This window comes from Carettochelys insculpta, chromosome 21 (assembly GCF_033958435.1).
Source record: "Carettochelys insculpta isolate YL-2023 chromosome 21, ASM3395843v1, whole genome shotgun sequence".
Taxonomy (NCBI): Eukaryota; Metazoa; Chordata; order Testudines; family Carettochelyidae; genus Carettochelys; species Carettochelys insculpta.
In genome coordinates, this window is record NC_134157.1 from 15,152,217 (window position 1) to 15,177,656 (window position 25,440).

General features: G+C 43.5%; 1 protein-coding gene across 1 annotated transcript in view; it reads left to right on the forward strand.

Moving 5' to 3' along the window:
• Positions 1 to 25,440, forward strand: part of CFAP77 (cilia and flagella associated protein 77) — a 112,109-nt gene that overhangs the window by 56,683 nt on the left and 29,986 nt on the right. The window contains exons 2-3 of the mRNA XM_075015536.1: positions 11,216 to 11,315; positions 12,784 to 13,012. Of these exons, the coding sequence (XP_074871637.1) occupies positions 11,216 to 11,315; positions 12,784 to 13,012 (329 nt within the window). The remainder of the gene's footprint in view (positions 1 to 11,215; positions 11,316 to 12,783; positions 13,013 to 25,440) is intronic.

Below are 25,440 nucleotides of genomic sequence, written 5' to 3' on the forward strand. Positions count from 1 at the left end.
ACCTCCATGCAACCCAATAAAGTCAATTGTGTGAATGGAATGGCAAGTTTCTGCACAAAACCTATTGATGTTAGGGCAAAATAGTTACAGTATGGAAATCGTACTGAGATCCAATGAGCAATACTGCTTCCCCCAGCCCCCCAGTTTGTAAATAAGGGCCCTGATTCTGTCCCTCTCCAGGGCAGCCCAAAAGGGTCTTTTGAGGACTATGCCTAGATCAAGGTCACTAGGCAGCCCAACTCTGTGCCAGGGGCTGCAAGAAGGGCGACAAGCACAGTACAGGTTGAACCTCTCATCTGGCACCCTCGGGACCTGACCAATGCCGAATGAGAGAATTTGCCAAACCACAGGTGATCAATATTATCTAGAACATTTCCAACACTTCCACTGCTTACTGGGCTCTGAAAGCATTTAGGGGTAAATTACAGCTAAATAACAGCACAGAACACGTGTCTGTAAACAGACTTTATGGGATCATGGGAAATTTGGCTACGCCCATGATAAGTGGTCATCTGCCAAACTAAAATTAATCCACATTACGGAAGTTGCTGGATGAGAGAGTTCTGAATTAGAGAGGTTCAACCTGTAATGGGTGATGAAATGGTCAGAGTGCTTTGCTCTATAGCTATTTCACGCTAGAGAGTAGCACATTGGCAGCACTCTGGGGCTGCTCCAGGTTACACTGGGTGCCAAGTTGGCCTCTACAGTAGCTCAGAACTCCAGGAGGGGAAAGGGAGCAGAAAGCCACCTCTTCCCCAGCTCAGCCTGTGCTTATGTGCTACATCTTGGAATTCATCCCTAGGAATACCTTTGGTGAAAATAGTGGAGTTGTACCAGAGCAACTTTGGCCCAATGCTGGAGATAAGTGGATTGTTCTTCAATGCTGTTATAACTATATCTAAGCATTCCTGACCTTAACCCCTGCTGTATTAATCTAGATGGAATATGTGGGCTAAATACCTTAATCTAATTCCTGTCCAACAAGTAGTTTTAAACAAGGTTTGGTATATAGAGCTCTCAGGCTGCTTAGGAGAGCCCAGCCTGGATACAGATTTGTTTCTGTAGGAATGCAGGGCTCTCCTGGGAACCTCAGCAGCAAAATGAGCCAGCACCCTGCACTGACAGCTCCTCTAATAGGGCTGTACCATCTCCAGCCCCACCTACTGGGGCTGGACCAGGCTCACCAGCATGCTCCTGGAAAGGGGGAACAGCAGCATCGAAAGGAAGGAAACAGGGCTGGGTTAGGGCTAGAGGAAGTTCCACCAAACAGGAGGAACAACTGGTGGCTCCCAGGAACAGCAGCTCCATGTTTCTCTCCTTTTGCCACTGCAATTCCTTTGAGAGCTTTGCAGTTCCGCACAGACACAGTTATATCCACTCAAGACTCTAGTACACACACACACACACACACACACACACACACACACTCTTATTAAAAAATAAGGAAAGTGGGATGTTCATCCCATTGCATCCCAGGTGGTGCTTGGAGTCTTAGGAGCGTGTGCGGTGGGGGACAGCCAGGCTGATGAAACTTGCTCTACTAGCCAACTTCTCTCCCCAAAGGCTCTTTCTTTATAGACGCTCCAAGGACATGGTGGGTGGAAGAGCTCATCCCTTCATTATTTTTTCCCCACCAATTAAGCCTAGTTTGAACATACCCATTTCTGTGGTTCTGCACTGATTTCTGGCACCACTCTTTTCCAGAGGCCTTTCTGTTTGGACTCACTCAGACTCCCTTTTGTACCTGCTCCTGTCAACATTTGTTATTGTTGATTATGATGGTGATGTTGAAATGTAGTGAACTTTCACATGCGTTTTACAGTAGCACTTGGACATGGTAAATAAGTAGGCTCAATTATCGCCCTTCCATCCACTGCAACTCATTACCCACACTGTGTATTTTATTATGCTATTGTTATACTCCACACAGTGATCAGTGAACAGCTCCTAAGACTTAAGGAAAGTTTTAATAATTTTTGTTATTATGAATACCCTAATTTTACTAGTTTCCCCATCATCTGTTCCTGCACCATAGACTACAACATCTTATGAGCTATTCATTTAAAATGCACTTTATAGATTTTTATCATTCATTTTCTTTCCAGTATCTTTAGTACTATTCTTTCTGAAATCCTTATACAAGCTAATTTCTGTCTATAGTGAGTCAGTTTCTCTCTACAGTGTTTATTAACCCTTGTGAAAGTTTTTTATCGTAAAACAAAATGGACAGAAATAGCCTTCTGTGTAATTTTTTATTTCCTTCCAAATTTTCTGTTTTTGCAACAAAGAATGAAAACGTTTACTTTGATTTTTCAGCTGTTCCCCTTTCTAATTCTTTTCCCACTCCCATTTCCCTCTCTTTTTGTATTCCTTTTTCATTTTGTCTTAGACAAGAGCAGGGAGCAGAAAAAAAAACCGCACAAACCCCTAGAACAATGTTTTAGGTTTCTCTCTTCCTTTTAAAAGCAAAAACTAAAGTCACCAATCGTTTAATGAAAAAAGCTAGTATATTTCAGCCAGCTCTAGTATTTATAAAATACCAGGCACTATAATATCTAAGCACTGAATTATAGAGAAGAGAGATAAAATGAAAACAAATATGGTATCAGCTCTGGGTTTTGGTATTTTGATGGATTTTTTGTCTCTTATATTATGTCTCCTACTATGTGAAAAGGTGAGGTTCAAGCCAAGCTCTGAAGCTGCTAACCTTGGACACATTCTAATCTCCTCTGGCATGATGGTCTACAGCCTAGGACACAATACCGAAACTATGTTGCCCCCTCATTATCCTGTCAGCCATTGATGGTACTTACCCTCCCCTCAACCCCAGCCACCTCTCCATAGGTTTGATCGGTAGTCCTTATCTGGGAAAGGCTCCAGATAACACCAGGCATTTTCCCTACATATGGCAAAAGGAGGAATATAAGGCATAGAAGTTAAGATGCAACAAGAAGAAATATTCTGCCTTCAGAGAACTATGTGGAATCCCAAACAAAGCAGTAGCTCAAGTTCTTGCTTTATGTAAACAGTTCTGTTGCCAATTCACAGCAGCAGACTATTGATGCAATGAGTTGAACATGGATGTAACTTCAGGGGAGAGCTTGGCCTGTTGTACCCAACTCCCACATACCACTTTGAGCTTTTCCGTGTATGAGAAAGAAGTGTAGAATACACACTGAAGCTATGGTTACACTGTGGTTTCTATTTCAGGATCCATTTGTGTCCTGAAATAGGAAGCCTGTGGTTAAACACAGCACACTCATCCGAGGGCTAATTGCTGTACTCTACCACTTACGCCAATATGCAAAATTTCACCCCCATTTACAGCACAGATCTCAGACTCTTTTGGGTGCAAGGCAGAACTTGAACCGAGGTGAATTTTGCAAGATGTTCATGGAAGACTAGTTGGTCTTCAAGCTAATTTGTGAAATTAGCCTCACAGATGGGCAATATTACTGATGGGATACTATAGAGTGATGGACGTATCCTGGCCAGAGGAGCATTTAGTAATTTCTTTTTTAAATAAAAGAAGAGGTGGAAAAAAAAAATCTTATCTTGTGGGACATTAAGATTATAGTTTTGAGCATTCAGAAATCAGGAAGTACAAAAATTAGGATTTGCACATGATTGGATTAGCACCTATTCCATTAGTGATTAGGTTTATCTATAATATGTGCAAGGTGGTTCAGGTTAAGCTTATTATGAGAATATTAGCCGTTGCATTTTTTTTTTTATTTTGAATATACAATACTTACACGTGTGAGTCACTTTATTCACCAGAATAATTTAATTGAATTCACTGTACTACTTCCATAAGTTAATAAAGTAACGTGTGCTCTCTTATATTGAGTGTAAATAGGTTTTCCATTAAATGAGACACAATGTCAAATTAACATTACTCTCCAATTTGCATCATCTTATGAACAACAGGTTCATAGATATTGTAGTACATCCTAGTAGTCCTCCTCACACAGGTACCCCACCCACTGATATGCGGTCTTGTACAGTTTCATACTTTGACTCACTTCTGTGTCACTAATCTGTAGTCTGAACACAAGACTGTGACTCAAGAGCCAATACGTTCTGGCTTTTGCTGGGTCCATGTTTGCCTCTGCAGTCTTACACAAGCTTCCGTCTCCCTTTCCCCAGATGTGATATTGGGATTATTACTTAAGGGTGTGTTATGGGGATTATTTAATTAGGGTCAAATTTTGTGGTCTTTCAGCAGGCAAAACTCCCCTTGAATTTGACCTTTTTATTTTGATGAAAAGCTTTGAAGATGCTTAAATGCTGAGCAGTATTATTCCTGTGTTTGAGGATGGAAGTTACATAGAACAAATGCCTGGTAACTAGCTGCCAGGTAGCATGTCAGCAGTGCTAACAAACCAATGCAAAGCTGTCTGCAGAAATCAGCATCCACATTTTACTAATCATTTTTGGGCAGGAGGGGCACAAATTTTGCACACCCCCCCCCCCGGTCCGTTATTTTTTAAGCTCATCAGATTTGCCTCCTTCAAAAACATGAAACATTCCTGTTCTCATCTACCTAAACCTGATGTTGAGTTAATGTCCCCCAGAGGCTCTCAGTAGCTCAGCTCTGATGTATCCCTGCACTTTGTAGCTCACTGCCTTCTTAGAGTGTAATCAAACATCAAGCTAAGTAGCAAATAAATCTCCCGATCTCATAAGCTGCACAGCAAGATCATGTAAATGCAAATGAGGGGCTTGATTTCAAGCTGTCGTAGGGGGAAGGGGGGAAAAATGCTGGGCCATGTCACTGCAATCACTTCACTCAGTAAGTGCAGTAAATCAGCAGTAATAATAGTAATGGCAGTGTGATGGGAGGCTTTACTGTACAAGGGGGTGTAATGAAAAGTAGAACAGAAGGTAGGGAAAGAAACAGGGTCATATGGATTGAAAAGACACAGGCATGGGGTTTGCAGGCTTCCAAAAAAAACCCAGAATCCTCTAGGAAGGAGCTGGATCCACCCAGCTGAATAAAAGCACAGAGAGAATTCATGAATTTCCACTAGGAGGGAGAGCTCTGAAGAGCTGTTTTAGATAGGGAGATTAAAAATGCATGTCTTCCTCGCTTTCTCTGTAACTCCTTCCAGCCAGTCTCCCTAGATGAGTGAATGTAAGGGTGGGGGCGTTGGTAAACTGCAATTATATCTGAAATGGGAGGTGCAAAACATATTTGCAACAAAATAGGAAGTGTTTGACATGTTTGTATTTTGGTGAAAATGTGAAACTTGTCCCATTCCCAAAGCGATTTCTTTTCTCTGCCAAAGAGTGAGATTTGGCCAGTGCCTGCCCCTAGGAGACGTACATGGTTTAGGACATACAGCTGAGCTGTTCTGAATCTACCCTTCAGAAGCCAGCATGGCACATACACAATAGCTTCTTTCAATATAAGCCACCCCCTGCCAAGCACAATAGCCTATTTGAGAGTCTTATTAATGACAAAAATTGACAAGGGTACTCAGATTTAAACTACGTTCATTGTTTCTTATAGGAAATCGCACCTTTAGCCCCCTTGCAAAAGCATCCTCACTAAATATATGGAATGAGTTAGTTACGGCATGGATCTCAAGGTGACATCTCTTTCTCTGTCTTCTGAGAAGGATGTGATCACTGAAGGGTGATTAAATGTATTGGGAATACTTCGGGGCTGTGGGTGGGAAGAGCTGTCTTTTCTGAATGGGCTGTATAAACAATATTTAAGATGCCCGATTTTCTTTGTTAACGTTATAAAGGGAAAAAACTTGCAGAAGGTACCAAGAGAAAATTAGGACTGCCTGGGATGTGGAGCAAGGTGGTTTTAATTAGAGTGGAGAGGTGGGAAATAAGGCAGCGAGATGACATCTTAATGAGGTTTAATGAAGTTGTCTGCTGATGGGGACAGCTGTCAGACAGATCTGTATTCCAGCCAAGCAGCTTTGTGACAGGCTGAACCTGAACGAAGGCAATGCTGGTGGGGTGGGGAGAAGAGACAGGAGATATTGCATCAACTTTGGGTGCCTCTCTCACACACACAGTAACGTAGGATCATCTGATCACCCGATGACAACTTAAACTGAAGGATGAAGTTATAGCAGCTCTTTGCTAATTCATAAATGAGGCAAACTTCAATTTCCGACTGTTACAAATATTGCCTTCCTTCTATGGCGGTGAAGGTATCTTCCTTGTATAAAAGAGCAGGTGAATGGAAGGATCCATATGACCAAATTCTAGGTGGTGTTCAGAACCTCTTCATTCCATCGACCTCAGTGGCGTTCGCTCACGGTTTGACCTAGGGAGCCAGATTCTCCTTTACCCTGCATCTTGTGTAGTCACTTGCACACAAGGGCTGTGAAATGCGACCAGATGCTTCTGTGCACTCACTGAGCAGCTGTATAACTGATGGCACAACAGGTAATGCAAAAGAGAATCAATTTCAAGCCCCTAGGCTATGAAACAAAAGTGCCCCATGCTTTTTTTAAAAAAAAAAAAAAAAAAAAAAAAGAATCATAATTTTTCCACACAGATTTGCAAGCGTGTCACAGACCTCTGCCGGGTTTTCTACTTCTTCACAACTCATGCATCCTTCATTCTAATAACTAATTTCTGATGGCAAATCCTCCTTTTCTGCAATATCAGGATAGGATCCCAGGGAAAAGCTTGTTCTTGTGTACTTGAAAAACGCTATAAAACCACAACCTATGTCAAATTTTTCCTGCTGCTCAGGAGGAGGCTGTTTATTGGTTCTGTGTTACATGTAATTGCATGAAGGTGGCATCACGTACAAACTCCCTGCAGACCTTTTGAATAGACAGTCTCTGGAACCAGGGTGCATATTTGTAAACCTTGCAGTAATCAACAACATCTAGTAGAGCCTCTCTCTAAAACTGCTAATCTGGAGTTTTTAATCAAAAGGTAGATGCATTGTTTTTGCAGAGACATTTTCAATAGGAAGGAAATTTAGTACTAGGTTCAGCCTTATTCATTGCTAAATTTTCCCACCCTCCAGTCACTAATTCTCACAGTTCCTGGTCATTTACTAGAGATAGATCTAAAATCACTATGTACAGAACAATTGATAAAGGTGAGGCTTCCCTTGCTGTTAAAGGCTGGGTAACAAGAGACTTAAATTCAATTCCTAATCTGCCACTGGTGCAGCATGTGACCTTGGGCAGATTATTTTTCACCCCTAGGTGCTTTATTTTCCCCATTTGTAGAATGGGATAATGCCAGAGGTTCAAAGTAAGCTGCTGCCTGGCTCCAGTAAGTGCTTGCTGGGACACTCTGCTGTAGGAGATGCAGTGCACTTCCAGGCAGGCTCCCAGGCTTTTCCTGCAGGGTGCCACATTAAGTGGCAGATAGGTAAAAAGGGGCTGGCTGGGGGCACGTGCCACATCTTTCCAGGACTGCCCAAGTCCCCTCTCCTCCAGGTACCATTAGGGAGGATGGTGGGGCTGAAGCTACCCTCGCACCCCCCACCCCATTCCTACCGATGCTGCTTTTTGCTTGCTGTCCCCCTTCCATCATGGTCAGGGAGAAAGAGGAAAGTACACAGCTCACCTGCATCCCTCTTGGTGGCTGAGGACGGGGGGCAGAGGAGGAGTGACCTGCACTGCTTTCCTCTTGCTCAGTGGCAGAAGGGCAAGAGCAAGCAACAAGCAGCATTAGTAGGATGGGGGAGGTGGGAGTGCTTTAGCCATATGACTTGATACCCACCTCCTCCCCATGCATCAGCCCCCTGCCCTGAGCTCCCCCCACACCCTGCAACATACACCCCAACCTCTGGTACTCCACCCTGTCCTTCAATTTCTTACAGGTATTGTCATATTGCACCTCATCCAACCCCCTGCCTGGAGGAGGTGGGGTAATGCAATAGAGCTGTAAGAGATTTAAGTTATGTTCACCCCAGGGTAATGCTACTCAGAGGCTGAATAGAGCTTACAGTGGTTCAGTATAGCAGGATTTCTCTCCTGCCCATCCCCCCATGTGTCTGAACCAAAATTTTCATTTTATAGAGCTGTTTCTTAGCCCTTTTATTGGTAATGGTTTTGCTCTGCAGAAGAATGGATGCAGGGCTGAGTCCATTTGCAGACTGAAGCACTCACCTGACAAATACTGCCCCCTCCATGGGGACAGGACACTTTAAATCATGGGCATTGACCTCCTCCACCTGACAGGCCTGATCCAGACACCCTGCCACTTGGTAGGGGCCACCATCAGCCAGAGTTGTTTAAATAGAGATTAAAAATAAACCAGGGTGACAATTACATAGATTTAACTGACCAGTGAAGACCTGGTGGCCACTAATCACAAGCTGAATAAAGTAGTAAGGAAGGGAAGAGTACAAGGAAGGGTGTTTCAGACCCTTCTTTTGTTTATTTTTATTATTTTCATTTAAAGAGACCTCTGCTGGTCTAGTGGCCACAGTCAGAACTCACCATTTCACTCATGTTAAGTTGCCTGTTCTTTGACTTGCCAGGTTGGGGTGTCGCCTCTCCAGCTTGCAGGTAAGCCCTCTTCTGTGCCCTTTTCCTTTGCCTGGGTACTTACCAGCTTCCACTGAGACTTTACACTCTCCAGCACCTCTAAAACACATCCAAGCAGTCTGACATGTGTACTTGGGGTTTTGCTGAATGGCTGTGCTGTACTCTGGATTGCAGAGGTGTGATCTGGGGAACCCATGGGTATGTTTTGCTCTGACTCCTGCCTGGGGACCCTGCTGCTGCACACCATGTCTTCCTTAGTGCAAGCCAACGTAGGTCTGGAACAGGGACTAGATCAGTGCGTGCAAGCAGGGTTTATTTGGGAAAGTTGGAATGAGGCACACTGGTGTGCTCTACAAATCAAAGCCCCATAGCGCAGTCTGAGTGGGAAGGGCTATGTAGCCAAGATTCATTGGAAGTCGGCAGGCCAGATTAAAATTGCTCTGCAGGCGAGATGCGACCTATACCTTTGACACCTCTGCTCTCAGTGCATTGCAGTTCTTGGTCCACTGAGCAGGAGCAACATTGCAAAGAAGAATGGGTTTGCTGGCATGGCACAAGGTATCTGCCACTCCTCAATCCTAGGGCTAAATCCTTACCATAAGAGTGCACAGAGTCTACTGAACTAGGAGTGCTAGAGCCTCTGTACAGGCCCTGCAGGTGTCAGGTTAGCATGGGAATGGTTTTATATTGCCCTTCCAAAGAAACTCTTCCATCTTTTTGGCTTAGGCTTTGCCAACAGGGAACTGTTTGGTCCAAAGACGTGCCTACCACATCACAAAAGGATCTTGACCCTGGAGCATGAACAGTCATGTAAATATCGCTGTCTGACTGCTGAGGATTTTGAAACATCCGCTTGTAGCTCAAGCTAAGATTTGCCACACCCATCCCACCATGCTGATCTTATGATACACAAACCAGAAACTTCATATTTATACCCTCTCTAGACTGAATATATATTCTGTCTCAAGCCACACTGAAAGAAACAGGGTCTGCTTCCAAGGATTTGAGAACTCACTGCCTAAGCTTGCTCCAGCCATCTGAAAGCACAACCTAACTAGACATCAGCTTTCGGGCAGCCAGTCAACACCACTTTCCCCTTTGCCTCCTCCCTTTCCCAAGCCAATAAGGTTTCAAGACACTCGTATCGCAGAGTGACTTCACCATGGAAATCATATTCCAAAGATAAAGGAGTGAAGCGAGGTTGTTTAATCCCACAAAGCTGCAATAGTTGATAACTGCAGGGGAGCAAAATGGAGTGAATGTTAAAAATAAATAAAAGCCAAGTTACAGTGTTCACATTTTCTTTTCTGAGCCACAAATATCTGTCACTAATATTTCTCGTTTTCTTTCCCTGGTTGACCGCTTAGATTTGGTTTCTCAGAAATTATTGATAATTCCTGGGCATGAATGAGACAGCAAGATAGTGGGGTTAATGTCAGTTTTCAAAAGGCATGTACAACTTGTAAATGAAAGACGCACAGAACTGAGCCAAAAAATATTTAAGGGCTTTCTGACACTGAAAAAGTATAATTTGCAGAAGTAGCCCTCCAATAACCTTGTTCAAGCAGATATACATATTCAGCATTAACCAAGCAGATTTGAACACATCATTTTAATATTTCAAATCCATATATTCTTAAACCAGTCTTGCTCCCCTTTTCCAGTAAAGTTAGGTTGGTTTATGATTGAGATAAAAATCATTCAAAATTTACAGTTTCTCCTGGTTTGGACTCAAAACCTGGTGAATATTGATGGTTTTGATTAAGTTTTGTTTCGATATTTGGTTTTCATTTGAATCGGGGGCGGGGAGGGGGGAGTCAAATACACATGGATTGAAAAAAGCTACACACAACCCACTAATGCAAATGTTGGCACAAACTTCTGTGGACAAACCTGCTGAGTAATGCTTTTCTCTGACAAAAATGTAAGAATGGTGTTTGCTTCCCCCCATCCCATCATGCCCATCTTCTGATCCAAACTGCTTTAGAGCTACAAACACTACCACTCGGGCTATGTCTTGACTTGTGGGATTTGTCGGCAGAAGTTTTTGTCAGAAGATATCTTCTGTCAACAGATCATGGTCAGACTGCCAAGAGGATTGCAAGAGAGATCCGCTCTGTTGACAGAGAACAGCTGGACTGCCCACCTGCTATAGTCGGCAAAACAGCTAACTGGAAGCACAGCAGACAGGGTTGCCCTGTATCCCAGAAGCCCTTTCTATCAACAGAAGGGCCCCCGGAATGTCCAGACTGGCTTTTTGTCAACAGATCTCTGTTGACAGAGGCGTTCTGCCTCATGGTAAGCTGGGTACACCTGTCAACAAAAATGCTGCCTTCCGTCGACTTACTGTTGACAGAACACCCTTGGGAATCTGGATGCTTCATGGGTTTTGTCAACAAAATGGACATTTTGCTGACAAATGCCTCTATTCTAGACATTTGTCTTAAAGAGGAGGGAGGCTAAATGTAATTAAGGACCTGTGCTGCTTAACTCTCCTCAGGGTAAGTTGAATTGTACTTAAAATGCCAGCAACATATCCATGTGACAAGTCCAAGCACTGTCGGCACTAGAGAAACCAAATAGGTGTTAGCAACATGAGAAACTTTTCAAAAAGATCCCAAACTGTGAACAGGGCCTCACTGGCTTAGTTTTTAAATCACAAATCCATATTTTCAGGGGGCTTAACTGATTAAGAAAAAACTTTAATCTTCCCATTCTTCCTTTTGCAGGCAGAACTAGGAAAACCTCGGAGAAGCTGCTACACTCTTCCAGGCTATGACTTTGCATATGGGCTATACATTCATGGGGCTGATGGAGGAGTACCTGAAGGTATGACAAGGCAAAGATCAGATATGCCATTAGAGGCTATTAAAAGGTTCCCCTCACCTGGATATCACCAAACAACCTGCAGGTTTGAATGTAACAACATGCCTTGTACTTCTTAAGGTCCTAATACCAGTAGGGGAGAATCACTCAGGCCACAGGCTGCAATTTAGACTGCATTTGTATCTTAAATAATTTATGTAATTTGCCGTTTGCAAATTATCTCAAAATATCTTATTTTGAGCTTGGTGCCATCCATTCGGCACCAAATTTTGAAGTATGTGCCTATTCTGAAAGTTCAGTCTCCCCCTCACAAAGAGCTATTTTGAGCATGGGGAAAAGCTGCAGAGTTGCTATTTTGGGGTACATTAGGTGTCCCAAAATAGCAACCGCCGTCTAAACATGCCTCATTGAGCTGCAGAGGCTGAGTAAGAACTCCAGCACTTAACCTGCTCATGGGAATGCCATCCGTGGTTTTTGTTAACTGTTGCATGCGAGTATCCCTGGCCTTGTATATATTTGGGATTCAATCATCAATACCAAACTGCAGGCTTAGCTGCAGCAGTGCAAGCTATGAAACTGTAGACAAGGAAAGTTGTAATGTGCTCCACATGAGTTTACTCCTGTTTAAAACCAGTGTAACGTCAACTGGTGCAAGTCACAGCTTGCCTTCTTTACATGTAGGGGTTGTATTAGTGCAGCTACACCAATGGCTGGACGCTGATGATCAAAACAGGGTTAATTCCAAATATACACAAGGCCTTTGCTGTGACTTGTATCAAATTGCTGAGCCTGGCACTCAAACACAGGAAAAACTTTTTCACATAGATAATGTGGAAGATATGACAATAACCTTGCATTTCAATCAAGACAAAGTCAAGTTATTGTGACCCATTTGTCCTAGAGCAGAGGGCTTCCTCAGCGTTTCCAAAATTTTTCTAAGACGATGCAATGCTACTCACAAACTCAAGGTTTGTTACAGTTCCTTATAACTTTTAAGGCTGACCTAACTTTGCAGAAACTTTTGCTGATGTGCAAAAATAGAGACAGGCATGAATTATCCCACAGCGGGCTGTTACATTGGACACTTAGGAAAATTCATGTAAACTTTCAGTGAAGAAAAAAGGGACAACTTTATCAAAATTGGTGGGCATTTGTAAATGGGGGGGCGGAAATTGTGGCAGACATCAACAATTTATGTGAGAAGCTCTGTGCTTCAGATTTATGGATTTTTGCCAGCTCTTGGTGGTCTCTGCATATACAGCACTGATGTGAATGCCATTTGAATTTTTAGAATTTCACTTTGAGTAGAGGATTAGCAGAAGGCCTATGCATCACTCAGTCCCCACTGATGATGTACAGGGGCCTTGAGTGGTCCCTCTGCACCAGAATGAGATCTACCCAGGACAAGTTATTCAAAATGATTTCTAGGAATGGTCTTTGTTCTGGCTCTTATATTGCTTTCTGTCCTTAGCAATAGGCTGCTGGCACTCAATGAAACCCAAGCCTCCTTCCCCAAGGGAGATGCCACGGAATTACATAGCCATGAACCGTGGAGCTCTTAAGGCTGGTTATGTCACAGCACGTGAATACAACCTGTACCGCCAGTCCCACGACATCCGCTGCAGTGAAGATGATGAGAGTCGTTTTAAGAAAGCCCCCCCCAAACTACCTCCAGATAGGACCTATGGAATTCTAGCACGGTAAGCGGGAGAAACCCCAGGCTACTCTAAGGGCTAGATTCTCCACTCAGATCTGGTCCTCTTCTACGCATCTCCAAAGAGGGACTTAAGGGAGGTTTGCTATTGACAGAAGTGCTGTAGCCTAGGAGTCACCTAAAACACACTCAGCTCCAACATACACATCTCCTGACTCACCAGAAGGGGAGCAGCTGACTCAGGACAAAAGCACAAAATTAGTCACATCAGCTGTGAGATGTCTTGTCATCAGATTGTTTTGAGATAGCTGTCTAGGGTAGCCTACATGCCCACAATTAACTATACCCCAATAAACTGCTGGTATAAGATGCCATCCATAAAAGGAGTTGCAGAACTGAAGCCAAACCCCTTTAAAATATATTTGACCCTTTCCTTTAACTAATAGCTTGCAGGCAGGCAAAGCGCTGGGATTATGGGCTAAATTTTTCCATAGCCCAGAACATAATGTTATTTACACCAGTAGAAAGAGGGTGTAAAATACTACTTAACTATGTGCATGCAGTCAGACAGCAAGACCTCTATATGCTGCTGTGGCTGATCTGTGCTTTGTCTAGGCTCACACCACTGCCCTGTTTGGGATGCCAATAGCTCAAATTCTGGAGATGCGGATGGCAGAGTTGAGTGTGTTTTAAGAAACTCCTTCACTACAGCGTTTCTGCTCCCATCAAACCTCCCTTAAGTCACTGTTTGGAGATGCAGAAATGCAGCCATGTTTCAAGAGACTCCTATGCTGGAGCACTTCAGCTCCTGGCATAGTACACAGGGTCTGATTCTCTATTATCATACACCTGCGTAACCATTTACATGAGTACAAAATAGGTATACAATTCAGATTTGGCATCCACTTTACACTGATGTAAATGACAACATGAGGTGCTGGGCAATGGAGAAGCTAGCCCACAATCTCAGAGCATCTCAATTACTTGGATTCAAGTTATACGAGTTAAAGGATTAGAGCAAAACGTATTTTCTAAAGGGGGATTGGTCCTCCTACTCCTTTTGTGGATGGAGTTTTGAACCAGGAGTTAATTAGAGGCATGGTTAATTGCAGGCGTGCAGTCTAGTATCAGATATCTACCTACTTATTTTTTACTGGTATAAATGATTACACATGTTCAGGACATTAGAGTTTCAGGCTCTACATACTTTGTTCGTGCATATGGGCGGACCTCTATGTTTGGAGATAAACATCCAAAGACATAGGTCATCAAATAGTCATTGTGTATGCAGAATAAAGAACATAGGACTTGAATCGCCATTTCTCTACACCTATACAGGTGCAATCAGGAATAAAACATACACTGAGTTCTAACAAAGCAAAATAACTCAGTCTTGGTTAAGAGAGATGAGAGATTAGAAAGCTCAATTTAAAGTCATCCAGGGACAGAAAAACAGCAGTTCTAGCCTGGGACAGCCCCTACTGACATACAAATCATAACCTATTGCAGAGAGTTTAATTTATTGGGGTTTTTAAAATGAACAATAAAATCATACAAACAATAATGGAAGGAGCCACACAGAATGTTTGCTTTTCATCCCTTTCATGTGCCTCTGAGGTTATTCATTTAATATAGTTCTCTATTTAGTACATTGGGTGGTTTGTTTTAAACTGTGTGTGGTCCTAAGGTGACAGGGATGCTAATGATTTTGGCTGCAATCTGTCCATTTGACTCTCTCTATTGTTGTGCTACTAATACTTAAATTTCTTTTTGTCTCCAAAGCAACTTTCATACTGCTGATTTTATTACAAGTCTCGCAATTTGGGGTGTTTTGCTTAAAGTGCCAGCTCCCAGAATCATGTGAATACGTGAGAATCTCAGCTTCCATTTTCAGAAGACGCGTCTAGCCCTTGTAGTTGGAGAAAAGCTTGAAAACCATGACCCCAAAAATCTCAAAACACAAATGTGCAATCAAAAAGAACCCAAAAGTTTAAAAGCTCTCATATTGAAACCAGTCTCATGCTTGGGGGATGAAGAAGCTGTCTTGATTTCTCAATGCTCAAGGCTGGCAATACTGTATGATGTGGGTGGCGGGGGGGGCGAGAAACCTTGTTGGTCAGCCAGCTCCTTTCTTTCAATTTAGAATTGTTCCTGCTTTCTGATCTGTCTGGGATCAGAATCTGCCTTGGGAGAATGTTCACCAGCCCAACACAGCTCACGGACCTCAATTTTTTTTTTGTTTTATTCATCCTAAGTTGTCTCTATGAAACTTTCATCCCAGGCCTCTGTTATATTTCCATTGCTGTAAATACTTCCTCTTCCTCCTTGGTATTCATATCCCTCCTTAGCCAAACCAAACAAATGTTTTACTTATTCTCCCATGCAGCCCTTTCGTTCCCGATCACTTTTGTGACTCTTCTCCACACAGCCTCCAATTCATTAGTGTCTTTACTGCAATATCTTGAAGCAATTGCATCAGAGTTGAATGGAGAGGGATAAACACTTCCCTGCACCTGCACCTTCTGGTCAAATCCAGAACTTTGTGCAGGAGTTTAATCCCCGCATATTTATCAGTAATTATAAGACTATGATCTATGCATTTCTCTCTTCTGCAAAAACACAAGAACTACATGGCCCAGAAAGAGCACCAGAGTCAGCATATTCTCCACTTCAGGGTAAGGCTATATGGAGCAGCTGGCTCACAAATGTACAGAAAGGCAGAAATCTGCAGGGACATCAGTGCACCAAACTCCAGGGATTCTGGCCAACTGCATGCATGGATCTTCCCTATGGATTTTCCCTGGGCTCTGCTCATCCACATCAGCATGGACAGGCCCAGGAATGGCTAAAGCTAGGCTCAATAAGCTCATGCCTAAGGACCCAGCTCCCCGACTCATGTGGTTACATCAGAATCTCATCTTTCACTTCACAAGACCCCAAAGATCTAGCCCTCATGGATGCCAAGTACACTTTGAAACATGGCCTAAGTGTGACTGATGCTGTAATTCCTGTCTTAGTCTGCAGACTTCCTGAAACAACAGTTCTGTCAGGCTAAGTCTACACTTCCTCAGATGATCAGCCTACTCAGGGTTGATCTTCCAGACTTTGATTTTGAGTATCAGGTTGATTTTGTGCTTCCCTACCCATCAGGAGTGGATAGCAACCCCTGTACTCCTCATGGAGAGGCAAGGCACAAGGGAGGTCAACAAAACTCTCCCATCAACTTTCTTGAGTGCAGATTGCCAGGTAAGTCTATTGCAGATACATTGATTCTAGCTACGCAATACCGGTGGCTAGAATTGCATATATGCAATCGACTTTCCTTCCCTAGTGTAGACATGGCCTCAGATGCAAACTGGGCCCTGCCTTTGTCCAGTGAACCCCACCCACTGAAGCAGATACGTGCTGGCTCTTGAGGTTAATAATAAGGTGCTCCACTGCTGCCACTCCTGGGGAAGAGCTTGTACCTTTGCATGTACATGAGGGATGGGGACTACCATGCCATTGCCACTCCAGTTGTGGCACAGGGCCATATCATGGGCCGTGGGGTAGAGCCACGCAGGGCCCAGATTACCTTGTTCAGTCCTCAGCTGGGCCAGTAGTTGTGCTGCCATGGCTGGGAGAGTTGTCTATTACACTCTGCGACACCTTTGTGGAGCACACAGCCGGCATTAATGCCGCCTTCACTGGCTTTTTTTTTTTTTTTTTTTTTAAAACTGCGTGAGGAGAGAGGTGTGGCAGTTGGGAATTAGAGAAGTCACCATAGTTGCATGGGGCTCTTCCATTTGCATCTTGGCCAGTCTAATTTCCTAGTCTGCCTTTTGCAGGGAGGGGTTAGTCGACCACAACGAAAAGTGGAAAACATCCCAACTTGTGCCTTTTACCTTCAGTCCTGTCCTGCTTTGGTCTTCCCCACGTTTCTCTACCCTCTGGTTTCCATCAGATGGAGAGGAGAAGGAGGCTGGCCAACATGGGAGTATTTAAGAACCAATAAAATTATGTGATGCAAACATTTGGCTCACCAGAATGCATCTGAAATACTTTCTGAACCTTGCACAGAACAGTTTCTCTTGTAGTTTGTAGTGTATCTGTTCTCCTCAAGGGGCTGAGCTAGACATTACAATCTAGGTTTTAAAATGAAACCTAATCATTAACGAGAAATAAATAGCAGCTACAAATTCCAGGGAAAAGACATGATAAACAGTGGTGTGTATTTTACATGATAGTAAATGGGCTTTGCATATGCAAATTGAATGGATTTTAAAATGGTATTTAATGACAATTTTCGGAGCGGACATTAACATTAATTGCACCAAAATGAAAATGCAGCATTAGCTTGCTGTTAGTAGCAAATGCCCCAGCTATAAAGCTTTATCTTTATCAGTACCAGCCCTTGCTGATGTGACAGGGCTGCTCTGCAAATTGCAGGCAAAAGGGCTTTTATATTGCAAAAGTATCCCCCAACGCAGACCAAAATCAACATCAATTTTGCTTTATTTCTTCACAAATGGGAGGTTAAATGGCTGCCTGAAAGAGATCTAGGCCTGGTTCAAAAGTTTTACTGAAACCCAGACCCCACAGCATCAGGGAAAGCAACACCAGTCTTCTAATTTAAAGCTGTTGTAGCACATCTTGCCTGTTCTTTAATAGCCACCTTTTATGCAGATTGACTGTATTTATCTCTTTACTTTAAAAGCATGTTATGGACAAAAAATCCAATTACTAGGATTATTATGGAGTTATGGCCACTTTGGTAAAAGCAGAGTATTTAACTTACTTCTCAAAACTGGTGAGTTAAAAGATACCACCAGCAAGGGCAAAAGCTATTGGGTCCAATTCTGTCTCAATTTACACTAGTTTTAGCTGGGCTGCAGAAGTTGTAAACCAGGGTAGACTTTGGCCTGTCATCAGTTTATTTTAGGCTGGGAGGTTCGGCACGAGCAGCCTCTTGGTTTTATGAAGCAGGACTTGGAAAATTATACTAGCCACACTAAATGGTATTTGTAATGCCTACTAAAGACTTCAAGTGTATTCAAGATGCACAGGATGGACTTCATGCATGATGGGGATTTCTGGGCCTTGATAAGTCAGGCATCCAAACCAATGTTTATCACAAAAATCACTTGATTTACATTTAATTAACTTCCGTTTGCAGATTCAAAGCTCTCCCCCAACACGTCTCAGCCGGGGCTGCTGGGGAGAGCACTCTCAGTTAAGCAGGGGAGTGGAGTTTGGAGGTGAAAGTGTGGGTGTGTGGAGCCGGGGGCGGGGGGTGTAGGGACCATAAATCACATCATGTGGTACCTTTCCTGGATTCCAGGAGCTGTGATTTCAAATGTCCTTAGGGAAAAAAAAAAAAAAAAAAAAAACTATATAGTCTTTGGTGAACATCATAATCAAATGAAGCAAAAGTTACCTCAGACTGTTTAGGCCATTGCTTGTGCCTTGCCTCCCGAGATACAGCACAACTCAGCAGGAACAGCAGGCAAGATGACTTTATGGTATCCTTGTCTCTTCTGGATCCTGGGCTGCTGCAGGACCTTTGCTTAAGCTGCCTATAGGCTGCACAGTACTCCAGAACCCCATGCAGAGCTCACTGTGATCACTCGAAGGCTGTTAGAAGAGGCAGCCCAGGGCCACTTCTGTTGGTTCTGCTCTGCATCTGCACTGGGGTACTCTCCCATGACATGCCATGGTCCCTATATGCCACCAGAGATGCCCAGAATCCAGCTCTTTCATTCCTATTTCAGGACAGCAGCAGGAGTTGCAAAGATAAGTTCATGTGGATGAAGCAGTTTTGCTAGTCCAGGTACATATGCAATATTAGTGCCTATGGATAATGCATGGGCTCCTTTTCAAAATAGGGAAGAATTTTCTCTGGTCTCCTAAATTTCAGGTACCAGCCCCACGATCATAACACAAGCCTCCATGTCTCCCACAGAATCTAATGCCCTGCATTCTCCAAGGGCTCTGAGAGCTGCCTATCATTTTGACTCATCCAGAATAGAAGTGAACTAACATGTTTTGGTTGCTATCAAGGTCTTGTTAATCCTACCCCTATCTGCACATTCTCCATAGCAGAGCAGATCATCTTTTGCTTTTGAGAATGGCATTTTGCAGTCTTGAAGCACGCATATTCCATGGTTTGTTTTCTATGCACAGAGCTGGAACCATTAGAGTGAAGCTGAAATTATGGGGCCAGTTTATTCCAATAGAGGTTTACCTTGGAAGGTCATGAGTGTGCTTCGGACTAGTTTACTATGAGCTGGGTTGATTCGCCACTGTGCTTTTTGCTGATTCCACCCCTCCCCTTCCCAGAGAATTGTTTTCTACAAACCATGTGGCCAGCTTTGTTGTAAGAGTCATAAAAAGGACATTTTTCATCTCCTTTTTCTTCTCTCTCTTTTAGTATCAGACATAGATTTATTCTCTCCCTGATGCCTGTGGCATTCAGAGCTGGGAGGGGTCAGGGTAGGCGCTGATGGGACAATAATAGATAATACAGTGGTTCCCGAGGGTCTTGTCCAGCTCCATAGCCTATCCATCAGCAGGCAGTGCTTGTGCCAAGGTCAGCACTAACGAGGATGTGGTAGGGTCCTGGCCTCCCCCTTGGGGCATCCTCCAATCAGATTTCTTGGATTCATGCTCCAGCTTCTGATCTTTACAAGAGCTACCTTGTGTGAACCAGAATTTGCAACAGAGACTGTGTCCGCTGAGTACAAGCGCTGGAACAATGGCTGGGCTGTTGTCTGTACACGTGCTCCACCCCCTCTGTATCATAAACGGGTTTCTAGGCTTTCTCCAGGAAAGCTGCAGTCATCAGTGTTACCTCCTGCAATTGCTAAATACACCCTTGTGAGATGAGCATCTCTTGCACAAAGCGTAACACACCTATATAAGCTTTGCAGATTACAGTCACCATTTCCTTTGCATTTATTTCCCTGGCACCTTCACTTGAAGACCTTGCTCTATGGTGTCAGCGCTGAAAGATGGGTTTGACGTCACTAACTAGGGTACTTGTCTTGCCCCCATTCCAGCAGTATCTGAGCACTTCACAATCCTTCATAAATTTATTCTCAGCACTCCTTTGTGGTAGGACATGTCTGCTATCCTCACATTACAGGGGACAGAGGGCAGAGTTTTAAAGGAATGTAAACCCCCGAAGACACAGACGAGACCGAGAGGTGACCGTTTTTAAAGTCTATAGGAGGGGCACCTTGCTGTTGAAAATCCCAGCAGGTACCTCTGCATTTTTAGATGCCTAAACACCTTTAAAATCCAAGTGTAAGTGACTTGCCCGACATTAAGCAAAAAGTTTGTGGGGAAAAGAGGAAGGCTTGGGTTCAAACCTCAAATCCTGGCCAATGTCCTAACCATACAGCCACATCTCCACAGGTTTTAGTGATAAGTGTTTGGAACGCTTACTGTGATTGGCAGCAGTTTCTCACTTAGTGAATGTTCACGTTTCACCAGGGCTCTGCTAGACTCCACTTTCCTGCCAGGAAGTAGATTGGGACACAGGAAATACATTGGAAATTGGAATTTCCAGAGTTGTTGTAAGAAATATGATCACTATGGTTTGCTATTGTAAAACTAACTTGACAAGATTAGAACTAACCCTATCTGGACAATTAACTTTCCAGTGCAGTCAAATGTATTTTCACTGTCCTGACCACCGTCCTCATGTTGTCAAGAGGGAAACTTGTTTGAAGCACCATTCTTTTATCATACTGGAAAACACTTCTAGAGCAAGGCATGTTTTCTTCTAATTAGTGGGAGGGTAGCTCGACGTTGAATCTCTTTTATATCACACTTCTAAGTGTCTGCACAGTTCTTTGAACATGCAAAATGCTCTATAAAAAGTTAAGTATTATTATTGCTTTTAAATAATTTTGAGTGTACTCCTACAAACATTGGTTCTGGTGAAATATGGATATTCACTGCAGTTATGGTTTCTACTAACTTCTTCAGGCTGTTGGAGGTTTTTCTTTTTAGGAGGAAATGAGCTGCCATAAAATTGTTTACATTCCACCAAGTCTTGCTTATCCTACTTATGTAGGTCATGATGAATAAAGAGAACAGCATATGGCTTAATAGCTAGACTGCTTATCCTGAACAGGCAAAGAAAGGGGAAAGAATTTGCCTCACACATCTGTGTAACCCTCTTATGTGATGTGTGGGCTTTGACTATATATATATATATTATATCTGGTTGAAAAATTTGTACTGATTTTACTTTTTTGAACAGAAAGCGGCTTTTGGGATCAAATGGAAATTTTCACAAAAAAATTGATTTTTATAAAATATATGTATGATTTTACAATGAAAATGTAAATATTTTAGGAAAAACTGATGGGCACAAATTGAAGTTTTCTTTTAAAAATGTCACAAAAGAAATCTAATACAGCTCTAATACAGATATCCAAACACCTTACTTTTGCTGTAACTGTTCTTTCAATGGACGAGTGAAAGTAAAGGACATGGACTGATTTCCCCAACTCTTCCTTCATGTGTTGATTTGGATGGTTGTTCGTTGAATGCTGAAGCTGATTAAAATGCAGCCAGAACACAACACTCCAACTCCTCTTTAGCAACAGCCCAGCTGGTTTGCAGTGACCAACTCCTATAATAACTATTTCCTATCTCAGTTTTTAGAGAGCAAGAAACTGAGGCTTTCAAACAACTATGAAAGAGAAATGTGGATATTTCACTTTCACTCTCTGTAAAGAACAGGTTAAATTGGCCACAGTTCCTATGTACAAATTTCCAACATATATATAAAGTTAATTACAGAATGGCTAGCTATTGCTGGATATAGTACCCTGTGTATAAGATATGTGCCTCTGTCCATTACGAGGGTGTCTCTCCTATTCTTAGCTTGGGAAAGCAGAGTAAAGCAAATTGGTGCTTTTGCAATTATTTGTACTGCTAAGTGCAGCTGTGAGCACCTGATAAATCTTTTAGAAGTGTGCGTTTATGATCAGTTTTATTCTTTTTCACTGTCCTATACGCATGAGCCCTCTGAGCAAAATAACTGATCTTCCAGCACTTATTCAGTTCTCTCATTGGCTGCCTACAGCGATATGTTATTTCCTCACATTCTCCAGAACAGTATAAAAACACTGGAAATGCCGATTAATCTGCAGCAGCAGCAGCGCAGCAGATCCAGCCTCCCTGGGTAGGCAAAATACCCACCAATTTCACCGGGAGATTTACCAGCATAAGGATTACAAAAAAAATTGGTCCCCATTTTTCCAATTTTTAACCAAATTGTCCCTTGCCATTTTTTTCCAGCAGTTAATAAAATGTGAGGAGAGGTGGAGATCATTCTTTCAGGCTTCTCTGTGGGTTTATTGCCTGGCCCATTTACAGTTCTATAAAGCTGTGTGGGTAACTTTACTGTATATTTTGCAAGCTCCTTAGGAAAGTAAAGCAGCAAGATCTCAATGACTTGCCCGTTTTGCCATCTCTCTCGTTATTAATATGTGTGCATGTGTGTAGGGACTTTTGGAGCGGCTAATTGAATTTACCCTTGTGAAATTGTAAATGACCTTTTATACAAATTTAGAAGTCGAGAATTTGCTGTTAAATATCCGTCCCTCCTCTGCCATTAGCTTTTATGCATAAACTACAATTAAAAAATAACAAAAAGCCCAGTGGCCCTCTTTCCTAATTAGCTGCAGAAGTCAACGCTTGTGAGTGTGGTTAAGTGCCTCAATTACTTCCCCCTCCTCTTGACTGTCCTTGTTAGAACAGACAGGTCTGCTGGCCAAAGGGGAACAATTAAGCAAGCGAAAGGCAGTCAGTGTGCAGGGGGAGGGCTGGGCTATGCCTGCCTCCCAAGCCAGGGCCATAGCTGTAATCATGCCCCAGATTCCTGTTGGGCTATACAGAGAGACAAATTAATGGTGGATAGATAGCTACTTCTAGCTCATCAGTAACAAGGAAGAGTGGGGAGAGAGCAGAATAATACAGCTACTGCAGTTGGCATTTTTCTGTGCTGTACACCTGCCCAGGCAGCCTGGTATAAAGCATTAGCTCTTTATTATTTAAATTGTGATAGCACTGAGGCCTGAATTAGGACCAATACCCTCATGGTGCTAGGTGCTGTACAGACCCACAGTATGTCTCTGCCCAGAGCCCATCATGTGGTGAATGGTAGTCATTGATTGGGATAACTCTCAGTGTCCGAGTACAGTTTTACAGCACCTTATCCAGACTGTAAGCAAGCCTCTGTGTGTCCCTTCCCCATCGCCTGATTACAGAATTGTTATTCTAGGTTCGTCTCAATGGCAAAGAAATAAAGTCCCATCTGTTTTTAGAAAACAAAAAGCCAAAAGGAGGCACACAGAAAACTCCACTTGCTTCAGATAGTCTCTTTTGCATATTGCCAAGAGACAAACTTTTTCTGTGGGGAGTTTCAGGAAATCAAGTTGATTTCCAGATGAGGCATCCGTGTAGTAGCACCGTTCCCCAGTTGACATTGTGAAGCCATCTACCACTCCCAAGTCATCTGTCAGTGGGCGTACACTGACCAGTTCAGCAGGGAGAGTTTTTCAGTGGATATCCAAAAGGATGATGATAATATACGAGGATAAAGAAGTAAATCCAAGCATGTTGTTAAGAACTCATTCTGTAAATCCGTATCATTCTCTCCCATGAGAAGGGACAGCTACCTCTCTGCAGTGTGACATCCCAGCAATTAGCACCCGGTAGGCTTTAGGCTCACCAACAAGGGGAGAGATGGGGGTGGGGGGCAGGGTGGAAATCAAAGGGGGCAACTGCCCCAAGGCCCAGCAATTCAAGAAGGCCCAGGATTCCTGGCCACCATCACTGCAACAGCAGAGGCAGCTGGTGCCCCGGTCCCTTTAAGTCGCTGCCAGAGCCCTTGGTGGTGCATTCCAGGCAGTGCTGAAGTCTGGCTGCCCCTGGCTCTGCCCCTTCTGCTCCAGGCCAAGCCCCATCCAAGAGCACTAAGCCACGCCAACACACCTGGTCCAGGTTAGTCCCCCTGGGAGCCATACTAAAAGGTCTGAAAACCAATCTCATCATCCCCAGGGCCTGCAGTACTAGTTGCATTGTTGTGACGATAATGTTTTCCTGGCTGATGCGATGCAGCAAGATTTTAATGTGACAAGTCCCACCACATAGCCAGAAGTGATTGTTTCCCCACAAACAAATTGCAACCAAATATTCACCCTCCACGTTGATGCAGTGTAACATCTCCCCACAATGTAAACAAAACTCTTCCTGCAGCAAGGAGAATATTCCAGGAAAGGGTACAATGGAAAGCTTATTCGGTGCTATCCGTACTCGGCGTCTCATAGTGCTTTACAGCAAAAGCAACAACAAAGCAGGAGAGTAAACACAATCAAAGCCTGTCCAATAAAGCTTCAATTTAAGACTTTCTACGAAAGCAGTGAGAGATTCAGAGTTCCTCATATCAGCAGGAACCAAATTCCACAAAGTGGAGACAACATCCAAAAATTGGCTCCATTGGGTTCCTGTGAATAGGATTAACGGCAGCCTTCCATTAGAGAACTGCAAAGAGTGGGGTTAAAAATAAGTAGCTAGAACAATGAGGGTATAAAAGGGGCTTAAATCATGCCAGGTTTTAATAGTACAAGGCAGTGCTGTTTCTGTTGAAGGAGAGGAGCCATACTCGGCCGGCTCCCTGCCGCGGGGCTGCGAGGACCCACCGTCCCTTAGCCAGGGTTCCTGTGGCTGGGGCTGCTGGCCAGGGCCTGGTGCCTCAGCTGGCTCCCCACCCTAGAGGCTGCCAACTGGGATTTGGCACCCCACCTAGCTCCCTGCCCCAGGGGCTGTTGGGATCTCCCCACCCCCTATCCAGGGTTCCCATGGCTGGGCTGCCAAGGTGCTGGTACACAGTACCAGCATGTACCAACACAGAAAAAGCACTCATACGAAGACAGATCTAAATGTAAACATTTATTACTACCAAAAAAACAGTGCAAAAACCTCAAGGGCAGGAGTTGTATATTGACCCTGAGACACTCTAGGGTGGCACATATAGAATCATAAAATCCTAGGGCTGGAAGGGACCGCAGGAGGTCATCGAGTCCAGCCCTCTATCCAAACGAGGGCTCCCGCCAACTAAATCATCCCAGCCAGGACTTTGTCAAGCCTGGGCTTAAAAAACTCTAGGAATAGAGATTCTACCACCTCCCTAGGCAACCCATTCCAGTGCTTCACCACCCTCCTGGTGAAACAGTTTTTCCTAACACCTAACCTAGACTTCCCCCTCTGTAACTTTAGACCATGGCTCCTTGTTCTGCCATCTGTCACTACTGAGAACAGCCTCTCTCCATCCTCTTTAGAGCACCCCTTAAGGAAGTTGAAGGCTACTACCAAAGCACCCCTCACTCTTCTGCAAACTAAATAAGCCCAGATTCCTCAGCCTCTCCTCATAGGTCATAAATATCAGAGGTAGCCATGTTAGGCTGTATCCACAAA